At 43.8% G+C, this 25,237-nt stretch overlaps 1 protein-coding gene across 1 annotated transcript in view; it reads left to right on the top strand.

The window, feature by feature from the left end:
• Window positions 1-21,078, top strand: part of LOC124151537 — a 50,011-nt gene extending 28,933 nt beyond the window's left edge. Inside the window, exons 21-33 of the mRNA XM_048394461.1 lie at window positions 970-1,140; window positions 1,909-2,322; window positions 4,622-4,921; window positions 6,720-6,811; window positions 8,336-8,507; window positions 9,968-10,076; window positions 10,395-10,599; window positions 12,262-12,441; window positions 13,732-13,945; window positions 14,901-15,213; window positions 16,596-16,692; window positions 17,709-17,846; window positions 20,452-21,078. Coding sequence (XP_048250418.1) covers window positions 970-1,140; window positions 1,909-2,322; window positions 4,622-4,921; window positions 6,720-6,811; window positions 8,336-8,507; window positions 9,968-10,076; window positions 10,395-10,599; window positions 12,262-12,441; window positions 13,732-13,945; window positions 14,901-15,213; window positions 16,596-16,692; window positions 17,709-17,846; window positions 20,452-20,691 — 2,645 coding nt within the window. The 3' untranslated portion in view covers window positions 20,692-21,078. The remainder of the gene's footprint in view (window positions 1-969; window positions 1,141-1,908; window positions 2,323-4,621; window positions 4,922-6,719; window positions 6,812-8,335; window positions 8,508-9,967; window positions 10,077-10,394; window positions 10,600-12,261; window positions 12,442-13,731; window positions 13,946-14,900; window positions 15,214-16,595; window positions 16,693-17,708; window positions 17,847-20,451) is intronic.
• Window positions 21,079-25,237: the final 4,159 nt, after the last annotated feature.

The raw sequence follows: 25,237 nt of genomic DNA, 5'->3' as shown, positions 1-25,237 counted from the left end.
GTCCGAATTTCAGTGAGCATAATAAAGTCACTTCAAACCAAGATATTGCATTTATTTTTTATTTCATTTGGAGACAATTTATATTTGTTAATTTTTACAATTTTAAGTTTATTTATGAGAAGTACAATAATATATGTAATTATCAACATGTACACATATTTAACCACGAGTATAATTACTAACATTACCGCTGTTATATTTTCACATGTTTCACGGGTGTAGCATTCCGTCACTTAACAGCTGAAACATTGGCGATGCGACGTTACATGATTATTTCCCTTTCTTAAGACCCGTGACGATCCGGGGTAGAATAGGTCTCAAGGACCCTATGCTTGCCGTAAAAGGCGACTATTCTAGTCGTAAATGGTGACTAACGGGATCGGATGATGCATGTCATCGATCACCAATTGCCTGGAACGATACTCATGATGTTAATCACTGGAATGTCTGTTCCAGACTCGATTATTTGCAGACCACCGTCATATAGCTGGAATATTGCTGATTGCAGCATCAAACAACAAACCAACCAACCCTATCTTAAGTACTTACAGGAAACTCTGTTGAATATTATTAGGCCACAACCCTCATCTTCATCTACAAGCCAATGGGAAAATATTTTTTCTGTCAATTGATTTTCCTCCTGATCGCTCTTGAGGCCACGTTGAGTAGTTATTCCAGATGAGGTCATTGTGGTTGTGGTTGTCTGTTTGAACCAATACTGTTGTTTGTTGTTTTACGCCGCACTCAGCAATATCCCAGCTATATGACGGCGGTCTGTAAATAATAATCGTGTTTGGACCAGACAATACAGTGATTGATATCATGAGCATCGATCCACGCAATTTGGATCGATGACATGCATCAACCAAGTCAGCGAGCCTGACCACCCGATCCCGTTAGTCGCCTTTTACGACAAGCATGGGTTGCTGAATACCTGAACCAATACATTTGCACATGCTATGTTTAAAGGAGTGACCGTGCTGCTTGAAAACCCCGTGATCGATGACGTCAACACGACGATAGAGGGCGCTATGCCACTCGCGGACGACGTGATTCCAGAAGACGCAATGAAAACGGACGACCAAAACTCTGTGGGTGCATCATGGACGATTAGCAAGGATCCAAGCATCAAGAGATACGGTGGGTAACTGGCCGATGGTGATGCGAAAGTTGTGCTACCTTTCTGTTGTTCTCAATGAAGATGAACTCGATCCGATCGGACCTCTTCTGATTTAATCACGCTTTGGTAGCCGCCAAACCACGACCACGATGAGTTATGTGTTGTTTGGGTATAGGGTACAAAGTCAGAGATTCGGCTTTAGCTAAGAGCATGATTATGGAAAGGATATTGTCGCTTTTATTTAGAGTATGTTTATATTATTCCATACAATTTCACTATAAGCTATGCCAAATCATATTTTGAATGTGTCGTGTTTTGTTTTGTTTTGTTTGTTTGTTTGTTGTTTAACATCGCACTGTGCAATATTACAGCTATATGGCGGTGGTCTGTAAATAATGGAGTCTGGACCAGACAATCCAGTAATTGACATCATGAGCATCGGTCTACGCAACTGGGATGCGATGACATGCATCAACCAAGTCAGCGAGCCTGACCACCCGATCCCGTTAGTCGCCTCTTGCGACAAGCATCGTCACCTTTTTCGGCAAGCCTGGGTTGCTGAAGACCTATTCTACCCCGGATCTTCACGGGTCTGGAATGTATCGTGAGGTTCTGAGGTAGCGTAGTGGTTGGAGCGTTATCTGTTTGTGCTAAACGCACAGGTTCGTTTCCCGTTCGTGCAGCGTGTACAGTCCATGCTTGGTGTCAAAACCGTGATATGGATCAAGTGGTGCTAAAAAATCCGATGGAAACCATACCCTCACTCACCCAGTATTCTGTGTTTGCAGATTTTTGTGTGGGAAGTTCGGCAACTGTCCCCGACGACATCTTCCCCTGCACGTGGGTGGGCTACAACGAATCTGGAACGGTGGCCATAAAAGATGGCTATCTGAATATAAACGGCGAGAAGATTCACAAGCTAAGCCAATACCGTCCGGATGCCAATGACTGGATCGACAACCCCTTTGACAAGAAACTTTTCACAATGGCACCTGGCACCGATATGTTCATATTCATGAAGATGTGCAATGAGGCGGGACGATGCACTGCCAAGCTCATCGGGTCGTCGTTCGTGGAGACGCAGTCGTCCACGATGGCAGTGACGGGAACAGATGGCCTCCCGGTCAGCATACAGATGGATGGAAAAATGAGTCTCCGGCGGAAAAGGGCAGCCTCGAAAGTGTCAGTACAAACTCCAGCTGGTGAGTGGATGGGCGGGTAGTTGGTTAAAGGCGGGACGTGGGACATTAGTTAAGGATGGACATGGCTTACAGGTGGGGCATTCGTTAGGGAGGATCGTGGGTTAAGGGTGAGTCATTGTGTAGTGAAGGCGATGGGGGTACGAGCTCACTCCACCCTGGATCAGTTCCAGCTCCTGACATCCTTCATCTTCCTGAGGCAAGGGAGTTAACTGACTTTAAAAGTCCAGTTTTCACCCTTGCCGAACTAGGCTGGAATTCCTGGACTCCATCGTAGCGCCACCAGTGGCTGTTACGAGTTAAGTCCCTTCTATGCCTCTCCTATGGACCAATCAAATTCCACCTCTCGTATAACTTGCTTTTGATTAAAACAAAATGGCGGCGCCCAGTTAAGACGATCTGATCGATAATAAAGATCAATATTGTGATAAAACGGGGCTTACATCGCGAAGTGCATCAAATCACGTGAGCACCTTGATTAAAAACTTGAAAAGATTTGGAAAATATCTATTGACAACGAGGTGGCGGTGCACATGCTGTGCAGATCCCGCAATCGACCGAAATCTGCATGACAGTTTACGAACCTGATTTCAATTTCGGTGCGCGATTTTGATTGGACTATGCATAAAAAGCCAAAATCTAACTCCATATACCAGCCTAGTTCGGCAAGTGTGGAAACTGAACTTTTATAGTCAGTTAGCTCTCTTGCCTCGGGAAGATGGACATCCTTCCACAGAGGTCTTAATTTGTATGTGATGACGATCCAATTATCATCGTGTATGCCATCGAGGAAACCTTATCTAATTCGCATTAAAAGACATCAATATTAATTAATGATTATAAAAAATAATATAGCCCATGGGGATATTGGAAAGGTAGAGGAGCAATACAAAAACTAGCTGCAACGGCTAAGGTATCTAAAGATATTTCCAAGGATTGGTTACGGGTGGCCCAGTCGTCTAAGGCGCCGCAATTCGCTGTGCAGAGTTGCGTCCCTTGGGCTCGCCAGAAACCTATGATCGTGGGTTCGAATCCCGGTTCGCCCCGATTATGTTTCTAGGTTTGTCAGCACCATACCCGTGCTCGTGGGTTTCACCGAAGTGGTAAACGTCTCAGACCTGCATCACTTCGGGCTCTCCTCCCACATTAAGCTGCCACGCCGCGATATAACTGGAATACTGTTAAAAGCGGCGTTAAACCCAACTCACTCACTCACGCACTCATCTTACCTAATACCTTTTTATTTACTGTGCTGTGCAATGAATTATCCTTTGGGTAATCGCTTGTATCATACATATCTATTTTTCAGCCATATCTGTATACACATCATAAGCTTTTAACCGTTAAAAAACAAGTTATATACACTCTCAGTATTACTTGATTGTTTGAGTATGAATAGTGAATATTTAATTTATTTCACTTTTTCAATACATACCTTCCTCTCCATATTTGCCGGGGCGGTCGGGTAGCCCAGTGGTCAAAGCGTTCGCTCGTCACGCTGAAGACCCGGGTTCGAATCCCGACATGGGTACAATGTGTGAAGCCTATTTCTGGTGTCCCCCGCCGTGATATTGCTGGAATATTGCTCAAAGCGGCGTAAAAACCAAAATCACTCACTCACACTCCATATTTGCCATATTGAGAATAAGTCGATATTGATTGTTGCTTCTAAAGATAATCGTAATATTTTTTTATTTTATTTTTTTTAATAGATTATTTTTTGTTTTGTGGGGATTAGTGTGTATTGCAGTTTCAATTATCTGTATTTCTACATTAATAGTGAAATTACTATTTGACGCTTGAAGTCACACAAATGCATCACATAAAATACACATAGCATTACATAATATTCCGTTCCACATAACAAGTCTGTCAACACATTACGCGCTCCTTTTTTTCATCAATTGGTTTTTTCTCTCCCTGGGCTTTCTTCTCACATTAAACTAATATTATACTCATATCAGTGTTCTATCCGGACCGCCTCCGTGGTCTTGTGGTAGAGCGTCCGCCCGGAGAGCGGAAGGTAGGGGTTCGATCCCCGACCGCGTCATACCAAAAGACGTTAAAAGCTGGTACTTGTTGTTACCCTGTCTGGCGCTCGGCATTGAGTGGGGTATTCATGTTAAACTGCGGCATGGTATTTCAGTGAGCTAGCGCTATAAATCGGCATCAGTCCGCACTAGTACAAGCAGCCACACAAACACACACACGTATATGCACGTCGCTATATAAGTGCAATAATCTTGGACGCGACGTTAAACCCCATTTCACCTCACCTCATATGTATTTCTGTTCACGCCAGGTCTAAAAGCCGGACAGTCAGTAGTTGTAACAACTCTTAACCGGGAAGATCTGGAAAAAGATTACAGATCGGACGCGTCCACTGAGTTTGTCCCGTACATGACGGACCCTGCAACGACAGCAGCAGACCCGGCATTCCTGGACAGAGTTCTCAGGAAGAGAATAAACTACTCCCACAACGACATCTCGTTCTCCGTTACCAGCGTCGGCGGCCTTACTATGACGGGACCACTCACCGTCAAGTTCCCCTATGACAAACATGACATGGAGAGGAAATACAAACTTCTCCATTGGAACCCTGGTAGGTTCGACAAACTTAACTTCCTCGTAGACACCTCACATTAACAAGTCTACCCAGAGAGCGGAAGGTCGTGGGTTCGATACCCGCCCCCATCAAACCAAAAGACGTCAAAAGATGGTACTTGTTGTTACCCTGTCTGGCGCTCGGCATAAGTTTGTTTGTTTGTTTGTTGTTTAACGCCGCACTAAGCAATATTCCAGCTATATGACGGCGGTCTGTAAATAATCGAGTCTGGACCAGATAATCCAGTGATTAATATCATGAGCATCGATCCACGGAATTGGGATACGATGACATGCGTCAGCGAGCCTGACCACCCGATCCCGTTAGTAGCCTTTTACGACAAGCAGAGTCACCTTTTACGGCAAGTATGGGTTGCTGAAGACCTATTCTACCCCGGATCTTTACGGGTATTAAGGAGCTAAGGCAAGGACTGGTCGGCTCGGAGTCAGTATACTGTGTCTGAGTTGGGTATTCATGTTAAACTGCGGCATGGTATCTCAGAGGGCTAGCACTATAAGATCGGTATTAGTACGGATAAGTACAAGCTGCTACACAAACACACACGCGCGTGGACGTTGCTATGTTTGTGCAATAATCTTGAACGAGACGTGAACCCCATTTCACCTCTCCTCATATATAACACTGATCACCAGTGTCACAGCAGTATCGTTTAAGTACATTTGAGATTAATGATGATCTTGGCAGACCACGACTCTGTTTCCGAAGCCCAGTGTCATTGATGGTAGCTCCCACTTGTAGACTTGGACTATTATAGGTTGACCTGTGAAGATCCGGGTTACAATAAGTCTTCAGAAACCCATGCTTGCCGTAAAATGCGACTATGCTGTCGTAAGAGGCGACTAACGGGATTGGGTGGTCAGACTCGCTGACTTGGTTGATGCATGTCATCGTATCCCAATTGCGTAGATCGATGCTCACGATGTCAATCACTGGATTGTCTAGTCCAGACTCGATTAATTACAGACCGCCGTCACATAGCTTGAATATTGCAGATTGCGGCGTTAAACAACAAATAAACAAACCGGTATGTGTTGTATTAGCCTATAAGGTATAACGTATTCTGTAATTCCTTCCAGATATCAATGGAAATGTGTAACTTGTCAATATCTAATGTATACCAGTAGGGCATATGTTCAAACACGTGAGACATGATGTCCAGAGACTGACCTGCATGCCAGACAGGGTAACAACAAGTATCATCTTTTAACGTCTTTTGGTATGACGCGGCCGGGGAACCATCCCCGGACCTTCCGCTCTCCAGGCGGACGCTCTACCACAGGATATCTCACCTTGAGGTGAACATGCCAATGCTTTTAGAAAGTGTGGCCCCTGATCCCGAGGCCGGCAGTATTGCTGGGGAGGCCGTCAAACATACTCAAACTTTCACCTCCACACCCTGGCTACTTCCACAGTGGTTGGTTGGTTTGTATATTTGTTGTTTAACGCCGCACTTACCAATATTCCAGCTATATGACGTCGGTCTGTAAATAATCGAGTCTGGACCAGACAATGCAGTGATTGACATCATGAGCATCGATCCACGCAATTGGGATCGATGACATGCATCAACCAAGTCAGCGAGCCTGACCACCCGATCCCGTTAGTCGCCTCTTACGACAAGCATGGTCGCCTTTTACGGCATTATGGGTTGCTGAAGACCTATTCTACCCCGGATCTTCACGGGTCACTTCAACAGTGGACGGAAGAACATTAAAACATGTTTCCAATTTTTTTACATAAAATGAAAATGTGGTCTCATTCTTGTTTTATTCAGATACACAACTGTGGCATGACAGCAGTCAGACATGCACATCAGAACCCAACACTGAAGCTGAGGATTCGGAATCCTCCGTCATCAAAGTAAAAGTAATATGTCCCAATAGTACTGCTTCATGAGTTAGACATGTCTGTAATGTGTCAAGCCTTTATATCACTACTGGGCTTCTACGCGAGCATGAGGACCCTTTCAGTGTCTAGTGTATTTAGTTTTGTAGGTTTTAGAGTGAGTGAGTGAGTGAGTGAGTTGGGTTAAACGCCGCTTTAACAGTATTCCAGTTATATCACGGCGTGTCAGCTTAATGTGGGAGGAAAGCCCGAAGTGATGCAGGTCTCGGACGTTTACCACTTCGGTGAAACCCTAGAGCACGTGTATGGTGCTGACAAACCTAGAAACATAATCAGGGCGAACCGGGATTCGAACCCACAATCATAGGTTGATGGCGTGCCCAAGGGACGCAACTCTGCACGGCGAATCACGGCGCCTTAGACGACTGGGCCACCCGGGCGCCCGAAGGTTTTAGAACCACTTGCACTCAACAGTTACAATATAAGATGTCATTTGACAGGACATTCCAGGGCCCTGTTCCGCAAAGCGATCTTAGCGCTAAGTAACTACCTTACTTTAACATAGGCTTACGATCGCTTTGTGAGTGAGTGAGTGAGTGAGTGAGTTTGGTTTTACGACGCTTTTAGCAATATTCCAGCAATATCACGGCGGGGGATACCAGAAATGGGCTTCACACATTGTACCCATGTCGGGAATCGAACCCGGGTCTTCGGCGTGACGAGCGAACGCTTTAACCACTAGGCTACCCGACCGCCCCGATCGCTTTGTGGACGGGGCACGGGTAATGAGTTGTAAAATCAAATTCTGGCCATGACAGGGATGAATCAGTTGTCTCAACTGTTTGGCGCCGCAAATCTCAGGTCGATTACGAAAACCAAATACCTGACCTCATAATGGCCCTTGGTGTGTCACCTCCATGCCCATGTTCTTGGTTTGATAAGGGGGTTACAACTCTATGACCTAAAAATGGATCCCTGTGACCTGCATACGAGAGAAAGGTGTCAAGCAGCAATATAACGTAAATACTGTTCTAACGTTTAATCCCAAGTTCTCCACCTATAGCACGGCATTCTTCAAAATTCCAAATTTCCCCAAAATTAAATAAGCAACCCTTAAGTCACCCAGGTTGCCCTTCCTTTTCGGACGTACCCTCCTTGGCAAAACTACTAATTGGCCTGGTGGGCTCGTGTGCGAAATACGGAAAGCGCACGTTAAAAAGCCAAACTCTCTCTCTCTAACCCCAACCCATGCTTCCGTAAAAGGCGAGTATGCTTGTCGTAAGAGGCGGCTAATGGGATCGGCTTGGTCGGGCTCGCTGTCTTGGTTGATGCATGTCATCGTATCCCAATTTGGTGAATCGATTGTCATGATGTCAATCACTGGATTGTCTGGTCCAGATTATTTACATACCGCCGTCGTTGTTTATAGCTGTAATATTGCTGAGTGCGGCGTTAAGCAACAAACAACCATCCAACTCTGATCCCAAATCACTCACTAGACATGCAATACACCTGGAAGTCTGACGTGTTTGTGTTTATGTACAGGTATGTGACACAAGGAGCGGTAACCAAGCAACGAGACGCCGGCGGTCAGCCTCTGCATCAACCTATTTCAGCCAAGCTACTCAGTTTCTCATCACTCCAGTTCTGATCAAAATACCAAACGACGGCCCACGCATTACTGGGCATTCCCTCTTGGAAATGGATGAAGATCAAGGTATATTGGAATTGGGGTATTTGGGGGTTCCGGAGTGAGATATGTCCCAAGTACCTCATGTATATCCGATTGATTGAGTATGATCCTACGTCGCATTTATCAACATTCCAGCAATACCACGGCCGGGGACACCTGAAATTGGGTTCATACATTGTACCCGTGTCGGGAATCGAAGCCGAGTGTTCGGCGTGACGAGCGAACGCTTTAACCACTAGGCTACCCGACCGCCCCCCTGTGTATCCGAAGGAGGAGGACCAAGTGTCTGCCCTGTATTATTGTTTGTCATGCCATCAACCACTGATGTCTGCTCTAATGATATTCGATTAGTTACAGAGGCCGTGATATAGTTGGAATATTACTGACTGTGTTTATACACCCCACTCTTACTCTTGGTCATCAAAGAAGTAGATGTACTGATAAGTCCTTGTTTGTGACTTTTAGCATAGATTACTGTTTCAAATACAATGATGTACAAGTTGGAGTTGTCCTGTACATGCATTCCCAAAGACCTAATATACTACTGGTTGTTGCTTCAGGCACAGTGATGTACAAGCTGGAGTTGTTCTGTACATACGTTCCCAAAGACCTAATATACTACTGGTTGTTGCTTCAGGCACAATGATGTACAAGCTGGAGTTGTTCTGTACATACGTTCCCAAAGACCTAATATACTACTGGTTGTTGCTTCAGGCACACTGATGTACAAGCTGGAGTTGTTCTGTACATACGTTCCCAAAGACCTAATATACTACTGGTTGTTGCTTCAGGCACACTGATGTACAAGCTGGAGTTGTTCTGTACATACGTTCCCAAAGACCTAATATACTACTGGTTGTTGCCTCAGGCGCAATGATGTACATGCTGGAGTTGTTCTGTACATGCGTTCCCAAAGACCTAATATACTACTGGTTGTTGCTTCAGGCACAATGCTGTACAAGCTGGAGTTGTCCTGTACATACGTTCCCAAAGACCAAATATACTACTGGTTGTTGCTTCAGGCACAGTGATGTACAAGCTGGAGTTGTCCTGTACATACGTTCCCAAAGACCAAATATACTACTGGTTGTTGCTTCAGGCACAATGATGTACATGCTGGAGTTGTCCTGTACATACGTTCCCAAAGACCTAATATACTACTGGTTGTTGCTTCAGGCACAATGATGTACAAGATTGAGTTGTTCTGTACATGCGTTCCCAAAGACCTCATATACTACTGGTTGTTGCTTCAGGCACAATGCTGTACAAGCTGGAGTTGTCCTGTACATACGTTCCCAAAGACCTAATATACTACTGGTTGTTGCTTCAGGCACAATGATGTACATGCTGGAGTTGTCCTGTACATACGTTTCCAAAGACCTAATATACTACTGGTTGTTGCTTCAGGCACAATGATGTACATGCTGGAGTTGCCCTGTACATACGTTCCCAAAGACCTAATATACTACTGGTTGTTGCTTCAGGCACAATGATGTACATGCTGGAGGCGACCGACAGCGATGGGGATGAGATCAAGTTCAGAATCAACCAATATGACATACGTGACAATCTAACCCTGTCGGAAAATGGCCTGTACGTGAAGTTTATGATTCTTAAGCAAACGTTACGCTAAACACACACACACACACACACACACACACACACACACACACACACACACACACACACAACACAAAACACAAAACAACAACCACACATACACAATCTTGTGTTTACTATTCATGTTCTGATGAATCTTAACATACTACTTATTTCAGATCTTATTTGTACTGATATTAATATATAGGCATGAAAGTGTGTATGTACAAAGGTCTAGATTCTAAAAAATATAATGAATCTGGACAAAACAAAAGACACTGATTATTTTAAAAGTTGTCATGTTTGTTTCAGACTGAGGTACACCCCTGCGCCTGACTTTAATGGTGTTGTGGAGTTGGGCGTTGTGCTGTATGAAGTCCCCATAGAAGGTGTTCCCCCAAGTGAAGTCACCGTCAACGTCACCATCATCGTTGTATCCGTCGCCGATGCTCCCACCGCCTTCGCTGCCAGTGACAACAGAAATATCCTTAACCCAGACCCAACGGAACCAATACTGGTAACAGGGATTAGATTGTTAATCTGCCCTATGTGATCGAAATAAAACACACAGTGAGTGAGTGAGTTGGGTTTAACTCCGCTTTTAACAGTATTCGAGTTATATCACGGTGTGTTAATGTGGGAGGAAAGCCCGAAGTGATGCAGGTCTAAGACGTTTTGGTGAAACCATGGCCACGAGCACGGGTATGGTGCTGACAAACCTAGAAACATAATCGGGGCGAACCGGGATTGGAACCCACAATCATAGGTTTCTGGCGTGCCCAACGGACGCAACTCTGCATAACGAATCGCGGCGCCTTAGACGACTGGTCCACCCGTGCCCCCTAAAACACTAAAAGCAATATGAGATTGAAACCACATAAGTTAATTAATGAAGTAGCTTACACCATGCACATCTCTCGAACATCTGCTTTAGGAACTGGGAAGTCTTGTCGTAAGATGAGACTTAATGCGGTGGGCGGTCAGTTTGGGTGACTTAGTGTCCTCGTACCACGTCGTGTGTATTCCTCAGCAACCCTTGCTTGCCGTAAAAGACGACTGTGTTTGTCGACGCGGCTAACGGGATCCGGTGGTCAGACTCGCTGACTTGGTTGATGCATGTCATCGTATCCCAATTTCGTTGATCGATGTTCCTGATATCCGACTCTGGATTGTCTGGTCCAGACTTGATTATTTACAGATCGCCGACATATAGCTGGAATATTGCTGAGTGCGGCGTTAAACGCACAGACAAGCAAGCAACATGTATTATAAAAATAACACACCATTTATAGTGGGCTGCATTTCCACACTGCATGCTCAAAGCGTTACACTTACCCAGTCAGTGTTTACTCGATTTCAATCTCAGCTCCCTAGGGAGTATACAACCCAAGCGCTAGAAGTTTAACAGTAACATTACCATCTCATCCTACCGGGTACCCACTCACTGTTGAGTGAACAGAGGCACATTTTGAACAAAGTCACTTGCCCAAGGAGACACCTTGTGCAACATGTGCTTCAGTGTGGGGTGGGACCCAACCCCTAGAAACTCACAGGAGTCAATCGGTCACCCATCCAAGTACTGTCGGGGACGAACGTTGCAATTGAAAATACTTCACTAATTATACCCTCCTAAACTATTCAGTGGATTCATCTCAAACTTAGTACATGTAATCTGTGTCATATGAAGGGGTGCAGATAAAAGAAAAAAAATGATTTTATTAATTTTCCATTTTTTGAATGAAGTTTTCGAAAAAAACCTAACGTCCGTCCGAAAACATTGTCCGCGCGATTTCTCTTAAACTATTCAGTGGATTCATCTCAAACTTAGTACATATAATCTGTGTCATATGAAGGGTTGCAGCCAAAAGAAAAAAATTGATTTGATTAATTTTCCATTTTTTTATGAATTTTTCAAACCCTAACCCTATCCCTCGCTATTTAATTTGAAACTACTGACACACTAGGCGGGTCGGGGGTATTAGTGAGCCACGCTCACTTGCTTTCTTGTTTACTAATGTTTACGATGTAAATATATTTGCCAAATCATATATAAGTGTTAGGTCACCGTTGTGATGTGAATCCTATTCAAAGACATTCTTACATACACGCAATGAGCGAGGAGTTAAATGCTGCACACAATCGCTGGGCGAAATGTGATGAACTTGTTCCTCTATTTTAGACCTTGTTGGAGCAAGAGAGAGTGAACGACACCTCCCCGACGGTGTACACGTGGGTGTTTGGAGCTTACGACGTTGACGACGGTGACAATATGACGTTGTACTTCACTCAACCTGAACACGGATATCTCTCGGTTGGCGATGTCGTAACCACGTCGCCTGATTGTTCTGGCAGTCATTCGGTGGGTTTACTAGCAGATCATCCTGCACACATGGGTATCTCAAATCAAAGCACGTGGGGGCCTCGGTTAGAAAAGATCTCCAAAATCCCATGTGTTGTCGCAACACGCGACTATATTTGATCCATTGGTCAGAACTGGGCCCACATGCACAAAACGATCTTAGCGCTTAGACTATTGTAAGCCTATGTTAAAGTATGGGAGTTAAGATCATCTTAGCGCTAAGATCGCTTTGCGCAAGTGGGCCCTGGTGACCTGGTGACTCTCATATCCCGACGGCGTTATCGTGCTCATAATATCAATCACTGGTTTGTCTGGCTCAGACTGAACTATGTTCATGCCGCCGAGATATATCTGGAATATTTTTTTAAACAGTAACCAAACATCTGCGATATATACCCTGATTTACTCCCAGTTGGCAGACGTGCCAATCACCAGACAGGTCAGTGAAGTGTGATCGGTATCACGCCTAGTCTTACCGGACCTACTTAATTAATGGGTATCTCCCAACTGTGAGACCCGTGAAGATCCGGGGTAGAATAGGTCTTCAGCAACCCATGCTTTCCGTAAAAGGTGACTATGCTTGTCGTAAAAGGCGACTAACGGGATCGGGTGGTCAGGCTCGCTCACTTGGTTGATGCATGTCATCGTATCCCAATTGCGTGGATCGATGCTCATGATATTAATCACTGGATTGTCTGGTCCAGACTCGATTATTTACAGACCGCCGTCATATAGGTGGAATATTGTTAAGTGCGGCGTTAAACAACAAACCAACCAACCAACCCAACTGTGACCAGTGTATGATTTGGTTTGGTTTGGTTTGATGTTTTACGCCGCACTCAGCAATAGTCCAGCTATATGACGACGGCCTGTACATAATTGAGTCTGGACCTGACTATCCAGTGATTGATATCATGAGCATCGATGCACGCAATTGGATTGATTATGATTGTTGTGTTTGATCACTGCCTTGTTGCTTGTGTTCTCAAACAGGTACTATCCCTATGGCAAATATAGTTTGTAAACCCTCTGTAAAATCGATGCATATGAATCGTAATTGCACTGGCAACAATATTTGTTTATCTTGGGTCATTGCACTGCGCGTGGTGAACAGGTCCAGGTGCGACCAATACTTTGCATTGAGTAAATTGAATAACTGATCTTCTGTCATATATGAGGAGTAGGTATGTTTAATACATAATTAAATCACCAATTATTGTATTCAGCATCATTGGATATGTCTCAGGAACGAGACACACCCACTAATTCCTTATCTTATTCGCTCCCCAGAGTGACCTCCCTTGTTCAGTCGTCACAACAGGCCACGGCGCAGACTCAGTAAACTGGATCTACAGGATCTTCCGGTACGAGCCGGATACAGAATTCTACGGCTTTGACGAGACCCGGATCTACGTACAGGATCAGACAGGGCTATACTCGGACGTCATCACTCTCAAGTTTGCTGTCATGGAGCAGCCGTGTCAGAACGAGGCTAAGTGCAAGAGTATGTCTACACCTTATGTTCTGTCTCAACCATGTAGTGTGTACTTCCAAACAAATGATGGGAAATTGTATTGATTTATATATATGCATCTACGGTAAAATTAGTAATGGGATAAGAAGTGAAAACAACACAGTTACCTCTTGCCATGTAGGGCTCAACTGTAATTCAGCTCACTGAATGCTGGTTGGTTGGTTACTGGTTGGTTGGTTTGTTTGTTGCTTAACGCCGTACTGAGCAATATTCCAGCTGTATGACGGCGGCCTGTAAATAATCGAGTCTGAACCAGACAATCCAGTGATTGATATCATGAGTATCGATCCACGCAATTCGGATCGATGACATGTTTCAACCAAGTCAGCGAGCCTGACCACCCGATCCCGTTTGTCCCCTTTTACGACAAGCATAGTAAACCTTTTACGGCAAGCATGGGTTGCTGAAGACCTATTCTACCCCGGAATCTTCACGGGGCTCACTGAATGTACTCCTGTATGGTAGCATATATGTTTATTTCATTTCGAAATTTCTCGTTCTTGCAATAATATATTTTATTTTTTCTCTAACTCGTTTCGATAATATTTTCGTAATTTCCATTATTTTCTCGTTATTTCAAGTTTATTTCAAAAGCTCGAAATTTCGAGAAAATAACTGAAACAAATAGAAAAAATTAAAATTTCGAGAAAATAATTTAAATAACGATACATTTCGATTTGAAAAAACCCATTAATGTTACTAAAGTGACACCATTTGTTTTTCGTAATATAGCCGGTGTCTCCACCTATGTTATGACGCTTATACTGCTAGAAACAGAATGAAATTTACACCTTTACTTACTAGAACATGTAAAACATTTGACAAGGAAAGGCAGTGGCCTACTCAATAAACCATACAATACAATTGAGTTGTCGTCCTCAAATATAACAACATATGTCTGACTGACAACTTGTATTTTAAACAGGTAAAAACCCTGACAAGTACACGTGCACCGACTACCGTCGAGCGGAGGGATTCCACAAGTACTACGTCTGTGACTGCGCCCCGGGCTGGACGAACACCAACTGTGACCTTGATATCAATGAATGCTTAACCTCCCCCTGTGTCTGGCCCTACATGTGCCACGACCGTATCGGAAGCTATGACTGCGCATGCCCAGAAAGTGACCCTAATTGTGATGGCTTGGAGGCGTGGATGATTGGACTGGTCGTGCTAACGCTGGTACTCCTAGCGGTCATCTCTTTCCTGGCCTGGTATTCCTTCATGGTCAAAAGAGGGTCAGTTATGCATGATATGTTTGTTTGTTTGTTTGTTGTTTAACGCCGCAGTCAGTAATATTCAAGCTATATGACGGCTACTACTATATGGCGGCGGTCTGTAATAATCGAGACTGGACCAGACAATCCAGTGATTGATCAATCTCATTAAAATCAGACCTTAGTTCTCGCTACTGCTAAACAAAGATCTGAAGACATCCCATTAGATAACGACATTTCATCCAACAAATCAGAGCGTCACTTACCAGATTATGAAATTGACAGTCGGAATGTGATTTCTAATCATGCAACCTCGAAAACTTTAACACGGGGTATTCCGCAAGATAGTTACGGGTTTAACGACTGAATCCGTACCAACTAGACCATCTATTAGCCATTCCAGAATGTTTTTTTGTTCAGGTTTCAAATTTGTAATCGAGAATTTGTCAAAATATGTTTCGAAGCGTAGTCGCCAATTTTAAATTAGTGCCGTAAAGCACGAGAAAGCTGCCTTCTGATTGGTCATTCCATTGGTCGGTCAAAGTTCGCCCAAGATCGGTCTGACGTGACCCGTAATGGGATGTCCTCAGATCTTTGTTAAGCTGTAGCGAGAACTAAGATCTGATTTTAATGAGATTGGTGATTGATACAATCAAATTTAAACAATAAGATGCACTGCCATATAACATTACTAACTGGAATTACCAACTCGTAGATGTAGTTCATGTGTTACTTCGGTGGCGTTGATCGTTCCTCACATTCGACCATGGGTGATATTCCGAAACTCACATGATATTAATAGGCACCATTCGCTGTGCAGAGTTGCGTCCCTTGGGCACGCCAGAAACCTATAATTGTGGGTTGGAATCCCGGTTCGCCGGATTATGTTTCTAGGTTTGTCAGCACCATACCCGTGCTCGTGGGTTTCACCGAAGTGGTAAACGTCTGAGACCTGCATCATGATCACTTCGGGCTTTCCTCCCACATTAAGCTGACACGCCGGGATATAACTGGAATAATGTTAAAAGCGGCGTTAAACTCACTCACTCACTCACTCACTCACTCACTCACTCACTCACTCACTCACTCACTCACTCACAGGTACCCCTCCAACTGTAACTTATAGGTACCCCTCCAACTGTAACCCCCTAAAATTGATTGCCTCCTAACAGCACATTATTATTTCAAAACACTCGGCATGTCTGGTGATCTATTTATTCGTTTGGTCAAACCCGTGGACAAATTATAATTTCCGCATTTTTGAGGATAATACTGTTTTCAGATATATCCCAGGCCAGATAGATTGGCCAGGTCAGTTTGTAAGTCCCTGCAGGGACATGAACATCTTACACATTACACTGACAATCAGAGATTAAATAAATCACAAATATATTGTGTTGCAGACGTCTCAAGTGGGCGACGTTGTGGCGGCGCATTGCAGGGGAAGCTCCAGACGTGTCCGAAACTAAAACAGCATTCGTCAACTCTGCCTGTGATGAGGTGAGTCCTCAGGTGACATATTGCTCTTCAGCTGTTAGGTGTAAGAGTTTATGGTCTTACAGTCCCGTGCTTGTAAATGGCGACTAATGGGATCGGGTGGTCAGGCTACCTGACTTGGTTGATGCATGTCATCGTATTCCAATGATCGATGCTCATGGTGTCAATCACTGGACTGTCTGGTCCAGACTCGATTATTACAGACAGGCCATATACTAGTAGCTAGAATATTGCTGAGTGCGGCGTTAAACAACAAACAAACTTGTCTCCTTCATTGAACTCCCTCAAAACGATTACTTCAAGAAGAAAGTAAAATCCGTGTATGACTACTTCTGTTGTCAATTCCATATCTAGATGTTTCGAATCCATACGGGTACGCTAGGCGTACAATAAATTTGTTGAGAACAGGTGATGTATTGGAGCACGAAAACCGGGGGGCTTTTTCTGGGCCAAACACGCTGCAGCAATTCCAAGTTGCTAATAACCATTTCCTATCAATGAAGTAAGCTCATGTTTTAACATCTGTTTCAAGTTAAACTCCCGTACATCCAATATTACATTTTGTAATCGGCCATTCTGGCCAGGCAGGTGTAGCCATACTTATAGGTACGTCTACCTGTGATAGCAGGCAGCTATCGGCACCTATGTATGTCAGAATACCTAACGTGAAGATACATTGCCTTCATGGTTTCAATGAAGTCTATCATTGTTTCCTGATGCTTATAGTGTCTGTTTGTTGTTTAACGCCGCACCCAGCATTATTCGAGCTGTATGACGGCGGTCTGTAAATAATCGAGACTGGACCAGACAATCCAGTAATTGACATCATGAGCATCGACCCACGCAATAGCGACATGACATGCATTAACCAAGTCAGCGAGCCTGACTACCCGATCCTGTAAGTGGCCTCTTACAACAAGTATGGGTTTCTGAAGACCGATTCTAACCTCACGGGTCCTACTTGAGAGTGACAGACGTGTGTTACTGCATGTGTATTGAAGCATGTTTCTCCCGTGTAGGTTGAGCACACGCGTGGAACCGTGAACACGTCGAAGTCTGACTCGTCACATCCGGTTAAGAAACACGCTTCCGGGGCCAAGAAGAACAAGGTGTCAACCAGTGTGGGTGACTCTGCCCAACTCAAATATTCCGTGGAGGTGAGTATTGTAGACGTTTACCCTAATTCATTAAACTTACATTTCCTTTATTCAACGAATTCGAGTGAGTGAGTGAGTTTGTAACACTGTTTGTGTGATAGCACGGTCTGACAGTGTGGCGAAAGCCCGAAGTCATGCAGGTCCAAGATGTTTACCACTTCGTGAAACCCACGAGCATGGGTACGGTGCTGACAAAACAAGAAACGTAATCAATGCGTGTATGACATTCTAACGCGTGTCTGCCTTTAACGACTTGACCATGCGTGCCCCGACCAAGTCGACTTCCACTTCCCCCATGTACGCTTTTACCCCACGTGTACTCGACGGAGGCGACCGTGATTCCACAGATTGTGTAGTTTGATGGATGCCGTGGTTTCCCTGTGTAATCTGAAAAAATGCAATTTGTACAGGCTTATCCCTTGACCTTCCTACCACATTCAGCTGATGTTTGGTTGGTTGGTTGTTTGGTTGGTTTGTAGTTTAACGCCGCACTCAGCAATATTCCAGCTACTAGTATATGATCTGTCTGTAATAATCGAGTCCTGACCAGACAATCCAGTGTTTAATATAATGATCATCGATCCACGCAATTGGGATCGATGACATTCATCAACACAGTCAGCGAGCCTGTCGTGACCTCCCGATCCCGTTAGTCGCCTTTTACGACAAGCATAGTCACCTTTTACAGTAAGCATGGGTTGCTGAAGCCCTTTTCTACACCAGAATCTTCAGCTGATGGACCTTATAATTATTATGTCTGAAACACTTGTAATTAAGTAGTAAGCGACGAATGGGGTTGTCAATCGTACAACAAAAACACTGCAATGTTTCATTGTAGGATAAACACCGAGACATTTATTTCTTACATGAGACACCAACGCTATGTACAGCCTCTTTAAGGAGGTTGATAAAACAGTACAAGCTTTAAACATTTTTACCCAAATATTAATAATGATCACTCCCTGAATAGAATCCGACCTCGGAAATGTCGGACAAGTTTTGATATTTCCTGCATATTCTCACAATTATCAAGGCAATCAGCTGTACCTTTTCTCTTAATTCCGATTGTCATATTTCTCACTCTTTTAAATGCGGATGTTCGGCCACTGTGTTTATCTGCGTATCCCTGCTACATCTATGGGAAACAACTTACTAGACACTCCCCTCTCAAAAATAACGTCGTCCAACATGTGACGTAATCACGTTGTGAGCGCATAATCAAATCTCCAGAATTGACGTCATGATAGAACAATGTTTTAAGACGATATTAACAACGCTTCGTTCTTCATTGTTCTTTGCGATTTATCGCGCAGCTATCTTATAGGGGATGGGGAGGTCGGGTAGCCTAGTGGTTAAAGCGTTCGCTCGTCACGCAGAAGACCTGGGTTCGATTCCCGACATGGGTACAAAGTTTGAAGCCCATTTCTGGTGTCCCCCGCCGTGATATCGCTGGAATATTGCTAAAAGCGGCGTAAAACCATACTCACTCACTCACTCTTATAGGGGATATTTCATGTGTCTCGTGAAATATCATGTTTCTCTCACCGTATGATCGGGGAAAGGAGATATTTTCACGAGTAGCGTAGCGAGACAAACATGATATTTCACGAGACACATGGAATATCCTATTCATAATATACTTTTTGTGTAGGTGTCTACCGGAAAGTTATATTATTATATGTTGTTTTTTTAAAGTTTACACGATATACGGCATTTACATTGGACAAAATTTGACGTGCATACGTTTTTCTTGAGACCGTATTCTTGAAATGACGTAAACACTGACGAACTACTTCCACATTCCTGGGGAAACCCATAGGAATTCCCGAGCACGAATACGTACAGAAGCGTTCTTTCTGATCATTTAGACCCTTTAATCTTGAACTCAGCATTTTAGTATACTCTATCAAGGTTCATACTCCAATGAAGTCACACAAAGTGAAAGTCAATTCTTAATTATTACAAATGTAAAACCTAGAAACGTAAATTTTCCCTACTTAACACACAGGGACGGTTCGCCATCCATTATATTTGCGACTTAAAAGGTAGTTTCGTGTTTACACAATCTTAAACAATATAAACAAAAGAAGCAAAGTATATTTAGGGTCATGAATATATTTTATCATACATGTAGATATGATTTTGTACAACAAAATCAACTTTAACAAAAAATATTCTTGAAAAATAGGAGACCGCTGTTATTAGCGAAGGAATACACGCTGTTCAAGCAACAAAAATGGTGCTTTGCAAAACGAACAGTGTCGATTGATGAGTTAAATGAGAAATTAACAGTTTACAACGATGCATTTTCGAGTGAATAGCAAACGGCAAGAAGTGATGCTAACTCCATAAATGACCATCTGCCATTATTTTGCCTTGTCAATGTGGAACTATTGTAAAAGGGCGTCAACTGTTTGTGTACGGGCGCGACACTTACGATAAAGGGAGACAATTTAATGGGAGGTAACTCTTGTATGACAATAGTTTCGTCAAAGTGTTATGGAAATATCACTTTTCTCAACTTCAGAAAACTCAGTCTTTCACACTGAAGTATATAATAAACCATTAAACCAATGCACCACGTCAATTATGTATACATTTACAGGGGAAAAGCAGCCGTCCAAGCACTCCAAGAGAAATAACCGTTCAGCCTAAATCAAGCCACGCCTCTCAAGACTGGACACCAACAACACCGCAACTGACGGAGCCGGAGAGGTCAATGACGCCAGTGGAGCAGTGTGACGAGCGGCCTGGGAGCGGTTACTCTCTGCTCAGATCGACGCTCCAGAGGCGAGAGGGCAGCGTTACGTTAACGGACAAACCAAGCCACGACAGCGACCTGTAACTGAACAAAAGTCTCCTGCACTTTGCTTGTTTAGTAAACAGCACGAAGTACATACATTGAACTGGACGTTCAACCCTACAACGATGTCAAAAGATTTGACGTTAATTGTGTTACATACCCTATAAAAAAATAATATGTTAACATCTGTTAAATTATTTTTTAGGTAATACTTGTTCACCGATTGTTTTTCTTGGCAGTACTAGAAACTTTACACATTCACATACTAGACTAAATGAACAATATTTCAGAATAATAAGTTTCTTGTCCATTTATGTCTTTCAGATAATGCAAGTTATATCCTACAGTTTATCTAATCCTGCAATGTATGTACCATGTCTGTGTGTGCCTGTCATCACTCGTTCCGTGAAAATAAATATGCTCAAGTAATTGGCTGTTAATTTGTTTTGAACGCCGCATTCAGCATATTCCAGCTTTATGACGTCATTCTGTAAATAATCGAATCTGAATCAGACAAAACAGTGATTGACATATGGGTATTTCTCTACGCAAATTGGGATACGATGAGTGAGTGACCGAGTATGGTTTTATCCCGTTTTTAGCAATATTCGAGCAATACCACGGCGAATGGGCTTCACACATTGTACCCATGTCGTGAATCGAACCCGGGTCTTCGGCGTGACGAGCGAACGCTTTAACCACCAGGCGTCAGACCACCCGATCTTACGACAAGCATGGGCATTTGCTGTCTGCCGTGGCAATCATTCGTCAACACTCGCCCCTTTCCGTAACCTGCAAGAAGACTCGTCCCCCTATCGATGAATGTTATGTGCGAAAATACGACAAACCAATCAGAATGCGCGTATGATTTCAAGTACTTCGTCAAAGAATCCCTCAGAAATAATTTTGATTTTACATATGTCTTGCATCTAAAAATATACCCAAGACACATTTAAATGTGTTCAATCATACTGTATAATTCCGCAAGTCCCGATGTGCTTTAAATTGCATCTGAAATATATATAATATATGGGGAAATATATGTGAACCATTACGCAACGAATTGACAATTCTTTTAGGTATGCCCGTTTGCGCTAAGACGGAACCCGGTCGCAAAAATGGCTACGAGAGGGGCACGAGTCGCTATTCGGCTTGTCCCGGAATAACACGAGTTGGTCACGAATGCGATAGGGGGACGAGTCTTCTTGCAGGTTACGGAAAGGGGCGAGTGGTGACGAATGGAGAGGGGCACGAGTCGCCATTCGGCTTGTTCCGGAATAACACGAGTTGGTCACGAATGCCGTGGCAATGTGATCATGACTGAGGAAATCATCAGTGCACCGCTCTGTCTACTCGGTTACTGCCTTGATTTCAAATCAAGATATCGAGTTGGGCGGGTGTATGTCCGGATCCCTTGAAGATAATATGAAGGTAATGAGTCCCATCTATGGGTAGTATAACAATTAGCCATAATATTCCTACCAATACGCAAACAACCTGTCCGTTTTCATAAGAACATGTGCGTCAAACCTCCATATATGACGACGTGCCTGTCTCTACACCTGGAAAATATTCATCACTGTTTTGAATAACTTTCCATATAATAGTTATTGGGGGAAATATTATCCTTCTTTAATGCCATTAAAAAACACATTTATGATTGTTTATAAGGTGACATGCTCATCCTGAAAAGAAGAAACCGAAATCGACTATTTAATGAGATGCAATTATTATCTTTGTTTGTTTGTTGTTTAACGCCGCAATAAGCAATATTCAAGCTATATGACGGCGGTCTGTAAATTATCGAGTCTGGACCAGACAATCCAGTGATTGATAGCATGAGCATATATCCACGCAATGGGGATACGATGACATGCATCAACCAAGTCAGCGAGCCTGGCCACCCGATCCCGTTAGTCGCCTCTTACGACTAGCATAGTCGCCTTTTTATGGCAAGCATGGGTTGCTGAAAACCTATTCTACCCCGGAATCTTCACGGGCTAAGGCCAGAAGTAGTCAGGGTGGGTTATCGCAAAACAGGTTCGATACAGGCTCGGCCCCTGCTAATGCCCCTCTGCCCTGGGTTACGTCATCAGTCAAGACCATGTAGTCGGTGTTTATCCTTTACTTATAGCCGACATTTCTCCGGCATTCTCGACCAAACGCGCTCGTCAGCGCTCCTCGAAATACCTCGTAATACAGTGTACACCAGAAAGTCCATTTAGCTAATTATGTAACTACATATAAACGCTAACTGTATACTGTACATGCGAAAACTGCTGTATATATATCCTACTACAGTTCAAATCAAGGTCGGGCAGTCGGGTAGCCTAGTGGTTAAAGCGTTCGCTCGTCACGCCGAAAACCCGGGATCTATTTCAGACATGGGTACAATGTGTGAAGCCCATTTCTAGTGTCCTCCGCCGTGATATTGCTGGATATTGCTAAAAGCAGCGTAAAACCACACTCACTCACTCACTCACTCACTCACTCAAATCAAGGTAGGGGCGGTTGGATAGTCTAGTGGTTACAGCGTTGTCTCATCCCCGGGTTCGATTCCCGACATGGGTACAATGTGTGAAGCCCATTTCTCGTGTCCCCCGCCGTGATATTGCTAGAATATTGTTAAAATGGCGTTAAACCATATTCAAGGTAAAATTATAAATACTTGGTCTTCAGCAACCCGTGCTTGTCGTAAACGGCGACAGTGCTTCTCGTAACAGGCGACTGTGTTTGTCGTAAACAGGCGACTATGCTTGTCGTAACAGTGAGTGAGTGAATATGGTTTTACGCCGCTTTTAGCAATATTCCAGCAATATCACGGCGGGGGACACCAGAAATGGGCTTCACACATTGTACCCATGTCGGGAATCGAACCCGGGTCTTCGGCGTGACGAGCGAACGCTTTAACCACTAGGCTACCCGACCGCCCCTTGTCGTAACTGGCGACTAAAGGAATCGGGTGGTCAGGTTCGCTGATTTGGTTGATGCATGTCATCGTATCCCAATTGTGTAGATACATGCTCAGGATGTCAATCACTGAATTTGATTGTCCAGACTCGATTTTTTACATACCGCCGTCATTTAACTGGATTAAATTACAAACGAACAACCTATGGCTGTATCTTAATATTTCCATTTGGTTTACAAGGTGACCGTATCTAAAAAATGGATTCGTACCAAATAACAAATTTCAGTTAACACGTAAACGACGAGATTTGAAATTGTACGTTACTGTTACCAACAACAAAAGTCGTCATATCCTGCATCAAGAGGACCGCCTCCGTGGTCTAGTGGTAGAGCGTCCGCCCGGAGAGCGGAAGGTCCGGGATTCGATCCCCGACCGCGTCATACCAAAAAGACGTTAAAAGATGGTACTTGTTGTTACTCTGTCTGGCGCTCGGCATTAAGGGGCTAAAACAAGGACTGGTCGGCTCGGAGTCAGTATACTGTGTCTGAGTGGGGAATTCATGTTAAACTGCGGCATGGTATCTCAGTGAGCTAGATATATGAATCGGCATCAATCCGGACTGGTACAAGCAGCCACACAAAAAAACACACACACGTACATGCACGTCGCTATATAAGTGCAATAATCTTGGACGCGACGTTAAACCCCATCTCGCCACCAAACCATGCATCAGAAAATTATCTGCGATGTCGGCGAGTCCCTGACGGTCCGTGTCGCCCGTGCAAACTAACCTACCACGTGCAACTCATTTCCTGCGGTTGTGATGTGACCTGACATTTGATTGACAGCGCATGTTGTTGTGTACACTCGTACGTCCATTCAACAACTAAGACTTGTCAAACCAGCTGGTACACGATTCAACAAATAATCCCACACATTTTGTGTTTTACTAATTACACATTGTCACCTAGTATCAACAGTCTAATTAGTCAATAACCTGCCACATCTCGTCAAGTTCTTGACATAACACCGAGTAGTCCCGACAAACGCCAGCCTGTCTATTGTGTCAGAAAAAACACGCTACTTTTTTCCATCCTCGGATAAAGGTAGCTTTACCTGTTTTAAAGCAGAAGAGTGCCGGTTCCGATGCCTGAAAGCAACATCAATATGGCTTTGACACTTAACAGCTTGCAAAAAGTCGTTAACGCTTCAGTGACTGCCATATTTTCTTCGGTTTCATTATCAGAAGATTCTGAGTTAGACAGTAATTCTGTGAAAATTACTTCCTGAACCCTGAAGATCAGCAGCCCATGCTTGCCGTAAAATGCGACAATGCGTGTCGAAGGAGGCGACAAACGGGATCGGGTGGTCAGGCTCGCTGACTTGGTTGATGCATGTCATCGATCCAAATTGCGTTGATCGATGCTTATGATATCAATCACTTGATTGTCTGGTCCAGACTCGATATATCTTGCAGACCGCCGTCATGTAGCTGAAATATTGCTGAGTGCGGCGTTAAACAACAAACCAACCAACCAAAAGCTTCCGGAACCAGAAGACATTGTGCATCTGGAACCGAAAGATCAAACCGGCAAAACGTACAGCTTTAACAACTACTGGTTTATTGCAAGTTTTGTTTGTTGTTTTGGCCGAACTCACTAATCCAGATTCGATTAT

The sequence above is a fragment of the Haliotis rufescens genome, unplaced genomic scaffold (genome assembly GCF_023055435.1).
Source record: "Haliotis rufescens isolate VD_foot unplaced genomic scaffold, xgHalRufe1.0.p SCAF_13, whole genome shotgun sequence".
Lineage (NCBI taxonomy): Eukaryota > Metazoa > Mollusca > Gastropoda > Lepetellida > Haliotidae > Haliotis > Haliotis rufescens.
Note: the sequence above shows the minus strand (reverse complement) of the source record. Positions and strands in the feature narration are given on the sequence as shown.